The sequence below is a fragment of the Triticum dicoccoides genome, chromosome 4A, assembly GCF_002162155.2.
Source record: "Triticum dicoccoides isolate Atlit2015 ecotype Zavitan chromosome 4A, WEW_v2.0, whole genome shotgun sequence".
Classification (NCBI taxonomy): domain Eukaryota; kingdom Viridiplantae; phylum Streptophyta; class Magnoliopsida; order Poales; family Poaceae; genus Triticum; species Triticum dicoccoides.
Genome location: NC_041386.1, coordinates 646,762,449 through 646,768,520, shown reverse-complemented (window position 1 = coordinate 646,768,520; position 6,072 = coordinate 646,762,449). Strand labels below are relative to the sequence as shown.

At 42.6% G+C, this 6,072-nt stretch overlaps 1 protein-coding gene across 1 annotated transcript; it reads right to left on the bottom strand.

Annotated features, from left to right (window-relative positions):
- Window positions 1-779: 779 nt before the first annotated feature.
- LOC119287672 lies at window positions 780-5,815 on the bottom strand. The gene is made up of 7 exons (XM_037567260.1): window positions 5,684-5,815; window positions 5,209-5,301; window positions 4,945-5,079; window positions 4,747-4,845; window positions 4,121-4,258; window positions 2,015-3,639; window positions 780-1,941 (listed from the first exon to the last, which is right to left on the bottom strand). The coding sequence occupies exons 1-7, from the start codon at window positions 5,774-5,776 to the stop codon at window positions 1,050-1,052; spliced, it is 3,075 nt and encodes a 1,024-aa protein (XP_037423157.1). The 5' UTR covers window positions 5,777-5,815; the 3' UTR covers window positions 780-1,049.
- Between the last annotated feature and the right edge of the window lie 257 nt (window positions 5,816-6,072).

The following is a 6,072-nucleotide window of genomic DNA, read 5'->3' as shown; positions in this document are numbered from 1 at the left end:
ACCTTTCTAATGCATTTTTTACTTAACTCCATAATTTATCTTAAAATTTCTAGATATACACTCTTCATCGGACGAAGGAAGTAGGTAGCTAGCATACGAGCCAGGCAGTACAAGACAACAATAAAGATTGCTTGAGGCTTTGCCTGGTCAACCGTGATCTAGTATTTTGTCAGGTTCAAATGCCTAGCTAACCTTTGCCTTTACCTGGACACGATGAGGAAAAATCTTCCTTCCTTGTATAAATATATTTAGCCTTTCCCGCGAAACAGATATTACAATATATATTTAGCCCTTCCCACTAGTTTTGCTTTTGTTGGATAGGGTTGCTCACTCACTGGCTAGCTAATTAGCATACTATATTGTTGAAACGATTGTTTTTCAGATGTAGTGTTGAACCTATTGTCGAAATATGTTAACAAAAAGCATTCAAGTTAGCTTTTGATACCTTGTTAAATCATTGTTTTGTATAAATACATTTCAGGCTTCATTTTGTATACTTCAAAGTTTGAATTGCGACATATCTTCTCGTGACTAATGGTTAGATGTTCATGTACCTATCTGCTGCTACTCTAAGGATTGGAAACAGAGGATGCTGTCAAGCTCCTGAAGGTACTAGGTACAAGCAAAAAGTACACTGGAGCATGCTGAAAACTAGAGGATTACAGCAAAGAAACTGTCCCTCTTGTTTTCCAGATTAGGAGCTCCTGCTAAATCTAGCCTGTTTCAAGCAACATTGATCAACGAACATTCACTTCATCCGTGCATTTTTAACTCGCATGTTACAAATATGTATTCAGTTGACATGTTTCGTCATTCCAGATTTCGAATGTACAATTGCTCACAACAGAAATAGTCGTCTTCAAGTCAGCCTTAACCTTTGACCCAGTAGCATATCAAGATATAAATACCACGAATTAACAGGACACCTACAATTAGCTTTGATTCTCAACGTGCATTACAATTAGCTGTTGTGCCTTAATAAGTTACATGGGGGCAGCAAGGCAGGCTACCATCTGACAACTGAAGAGTAACAGAAGCGGCGAGGAGCATCAGATTTTGTCAGAGAAACTTGCAATTTGAGAAACTGCACTCTCGAGGCGTGACAAGTGTGTCGCAAGCCTGTCCTTGAGCTCTGCTGAATCAGTTTCATCAAGAGCGCTTCGCATCACCTTGAGACCATTCTGTAGCAGCGCCATCCCTTCGCCGATTCCATCTGGCAACTTCCTCTTCTTTGTGTTGACATCCATTGAAATGGCAGCTTTTTCCTCGCGCTCTGGAGCTTGTGGAATTTCAGATGTTGTTTCAACCAGTTTCTTCAGCACTCTCCCCTCTGAAACTAGAAAGCAGACCTGCTCTTCAGACCATTTGTCAGCGCGTAAAGCAACCTCTTTCTGAAGAAAGGCTCTCAGTTCCAACATGAATCCGTTCTCGTCAATGTCCACCCCTGTATTTGTATTATATGAAAGGGCAGCATCTCCAGGAACGAATCTCCAGAGCTGCGTAAAAGATGTGCGGGCAGCAAAGTAGCCAAAGGAGCCCATTGCTAGGTGAACGAGTGCCCAGTGCCTTTCCCTCACCAAGAGATGGTATAAATCCGGCATTGCAGAACAAAGTGAATTAGAATCATCTTCGCTGGAGTTCAAGTGACCAAGAATTGCCATAAATGAAGCTAGTGATGGTTTGCACTGGGACAGCACTGCCTTTGAATTGTCAGAACTAGACATGAACAGGGTGTGCAACTCTAGAGTTAGTTTCTCCATCTGATAGAATGCACACAGATGCCTCATGTTTGAGATAATATCCAATACGGAACTAATGAGCTGGGCAAGGTGGCCCTTACTGCTGTCAGGTGCAGTTCTATACAGATTGATGAGGGAGATGCTGAACTTAAACATAGTGGTAATACTCTTCCCATCTATGAGGCTATAGTCCTTTATTTCGCTGCAAAAAGAAACAAGAGCATAAAATCAGCATCCATTCATCAGACTTGATAATACTACAAGAAGGGACTTACCATCGCTGCAATGCGGAGGCTAGAGCATGTACAGGAAGACCTATTACCCCGGAACTAGAAGTTGGCAAAACAATCGCACCATGATTCTTCAAGGAGCTCTGTAGATACCCGACAAAAGAAGTGAACAATTGGTTTACAGCATGCACCCTTATACCATCTGACAATGAATCAAAAGGAAATCCTTCCATCAACAACGCTAAGTGCAGGACTGATGACTTGGAAGAGTTATGATCATTCAGCACACAGGTATAAATTTGATCAACAGTTGCACATGATGCATAGCTCAAGATGATACAGAATGCACGTGCAACCTTCCGGAAAGCACTGAGAGGTGCAAGAACTTTCTCTGATGACGCTGCAGTCTTTAACAGAAGAAATAGTTGGTTGATTAAATAAGTTGAAGTTTCACTTTCAGCACAGCGCGTGAAGAAACACCATAGCTCTGTTAAAATTTCCAAGCAAAAGAAATGGGGATGAAAAAGGCTCTCAAGTAGGAAGGCTTCCACCTCATTCCAAGCAACACTTGAAGCAGCAGCAGCAGCAATCATATAAGTCTTCAGGGCTTGTATGAGAAAAGTATACACAGGTTGCCAGACAACTACAGGAGGATGGTCAGCACTATAAACTGTAGGAATATGGCAGCCAAGGACAAATGAGTAGACATCTTCCAATGTTAACATATTGAGAAGAGATTGTAGCTTTTTAGATAATTCAATGACCACCTCTTCGTCCAAGTTTGGGGAAATAGTGAGGAAGTGCAAAAACACAATAAGTTTAGCAGGTAAAAGAGCTCTGTTTCTGTTATCGACATCAGGATCCAGAGAGAAAATGCAGCTCAATGAAACCAAATTTATCTCTCTCTGATCATTCTGCCCCACTTGAGCTGGACCATTAGCTTCTTCATTTTCCAGAAAATACTGCACAAGCTGGCATTTCGACTCTAGTCTTACTTCTGATGACTTCATAAGTGTGTCTAGTAAATGAAAGGAATTAGACTCCAATAATTCAACAAGTGGCTCATAAGCTGCTTTCAACAGGGGATCTTTGCTGAATAAAATGCTTGAGGATGATATCACCAATACACACCTGATCATGTCCTTGTATATAGTCAGTGCTTCGGATGGGTATACAGAACAAATCCTTACAGCATTTATTAAGAAAAACTTGATTGGTAAGAATGCCCTTCTAGCTTCAGATACACCAAGGGCTTCTTGTAATGACGTACACCATGTATCCGCAGCAACCCTCAGAGATTCAATGACAAGGGAGATAAGAGTCGAAATGATATCACTGACACTAACTTTTACTTCTATCAGTCCTTTGCCAAGTTGCAGTAAGGAAACTACACCCTTCCATGACACATTCAATAAAGCCACCTGGCTTCCACCACTGGATGCTGCATATGTTCCTATTTTACACAAGGTCTGAATAGTGCATGCTGTAATCCTGACCACGTCGCTTGTAAGATCTGGTAATTGGAGTTTCACAGTTATCTCTTCTGTAGGCATGGAAATTCTGCCGATATCTGACTTTGCAGCCTCACAATATGCTCTGCACAGTTTGATGGTTTCATCCAGAAAAGCAGGTGCAGCCTTGGCAACATGTGCTGCAGTTCCATTAACTGTCTGTCAACAGATATTTATCAGAGAGCATATACCAGATGATGTCATTGCTGGAATATTAACATTTCAATATGGTATATGCCATTGCCACTGCTATGGAAATTTTTCCGTTTTAAGGATGCAATTCCAATATTTTTACAAAATAGCCCACTTGAAGTAGCTAAAAAACATGCAAGTAATTTTAAGCCTAGAAGTTCTTATGATGACATCATGTGAGAAGTAACATGTGTACTTTAACAAGCAGCACATTATAACCGTTTTCCATTTAGATATCATAGTTACATATGGCTTCCAGAAGCGAGGATAGCTAAGGAAGGTAAGATATAAAACTATCTTAGAGGACACAATCAAACGGGATGGTTATGGAGGGAAATAAAGTGATTTATGCCTCAGAAAAGTATAGCTTTCTCCCATGTAGATGCCTCCCATTGCCTGTGTAGTTAAACCAGTTGATGCAACAATTGCAGAAGATAAGGAGTATTACCTTGTCAACTATTGAGTTTTCCGTCAGTGTTAGCAATTCCGAAATAAAACCACCAATAGTATGCACGACATCAACAGTGATGCATTTTGCCGCCATTGGAAGGAGCTTGATAGAGATATTTAAGGTCAGTGAAATTATCTGCAGTCAAGAAGTTGAATCTTTATCAGAACCTCTACCTCATGATTAAACTGGACGTGATGGTACTACAGATGAAAAAACATTGGCCACAAAATTAAAGTGGACATACTAGTGAAGAAATGTGCCAGTTAATATTATTATACTGTATCTTTCCTGTAAATGAACATAAAGGTCTGTCTTGAAAATACTCATATGCATTTTGCTTCGTATGATATCTAACTTCATGTCTTCATACAATGAGATGCTGCCCATGATTTATGTATATAAGAATACTATATATATAGGTCCCAGTGACAGCTATACAGAATATAGTGATATCACACAGAAGGCAGGATACATGGTTAGAACTTTGGGCATTTTAGGCTATAACATATCTGGAGGTCTGAGAAGCCTTAGCCATGCAGAAGATTTCTGTTAACACAGTTATCCATTTGTCACCAATGGAGCAAAAACAAGCTAATCAGAATTAAAGGTGTTGTTCCCACAACCTCTAGGCATAAACAGTTGTGCTCTTCCTCTTGAAGTGCTTCAGATTCATCAATAGATTCGGTGAACCATATGAGATGCTTCCCACACCATGAGCTGGCCTGGTACAGGATTCATTGATTCAGGAAGATATCAGATTTGCAGCTATATATTGGCAGATGAAGTGAAGCAGGACTGCATTTGAAAAAGGCAAAAAGTACCTTTGCACCCAGAGTAAGAAATTGCGGCAGACATGCGGCTGTATCTAACTCAGCGCATTTCAGAACAACCTGCAAAACTGACTTGTGTAGCAGGCAGTGTGATACACCTGAACATCTGGACTCATCCCAAGATGCCTAAAGTGCCATTAAGGGAACACACGCAACAACAGTAACAGCACTAAATGGAAAGCTGAATCAGTGACTTCTTCCAATATAACACCGTCATGCATCAAAGGGAATCATACCGAAATGGAGAAAGGATACAGTGAGGGTTTCAAGTATTAGGCCCAGATCTTCTGCAGAGAACTGGGAGGAACCCTCGAGTTGGTTGATAAGGCAAGTTCTGCTCTCCAAAACCTATCAAAATCAGTAGAAAGTTAGCCCATACCATTCGATTCAGTGTCATACCCATCAAACTTTAGCCTCTAATTGCCGTGTTGAAAAATGAAATGGTTGGAATCGAATGGAAAATAAATTGCTGCCCAGAATCACACCAATCGAGCATGAGCCCCCCTCCCCCCTAATGCAACCAGGAAGCATCACGGGTACCAAATCCCACCCAAGAACGCCCGCTTCCGAGACTCCAATTAGCAATCCAGCCGAATCCGGTACCCGCTCGCACGCATACCAAATCTGAGCTCGGCCGCGGCACCTCGAACCAGAGTAAAACCCTAGAGGGGGCGTGGAAATGGACGGCGCGGCAACCGCGAGACGCGTTGGGCTGAGAGAGAGGACGAACCTCGGAGGTTCGGATGCCTTCCAGGAGGTCCACCAGCTCCATTCGCCCCCTGTCCTCCGGTTCGCCGCCGCCGCCATCGCCGTCGATTTCCATGGCTCCCCCTCTCTCCCGCTCCCGGCTTTCAGTGGTGGCTTGCCTTTTCCCGCCTCCGCCTTTTTTTTCGAGGGAAGCCTCCGCCTTTGTTGGGCCGCTCTCTCTCCACTCTAACAGTCTTTCCCTGCTTAGTTGGGCCGCTCCCCCTCATCTAAAAGAACAGTTGGGCCGCTCTACCATTGCGATATAAAAGTCAGGCTCGTTGGGCCCGTGTGGCCGTGTCTAGCTTCCTTTCGGGCCTTCAAACTCCAGCGAGCTCCGCCCAATACTAAAAAAACCGACGCAACAGCGAGGCC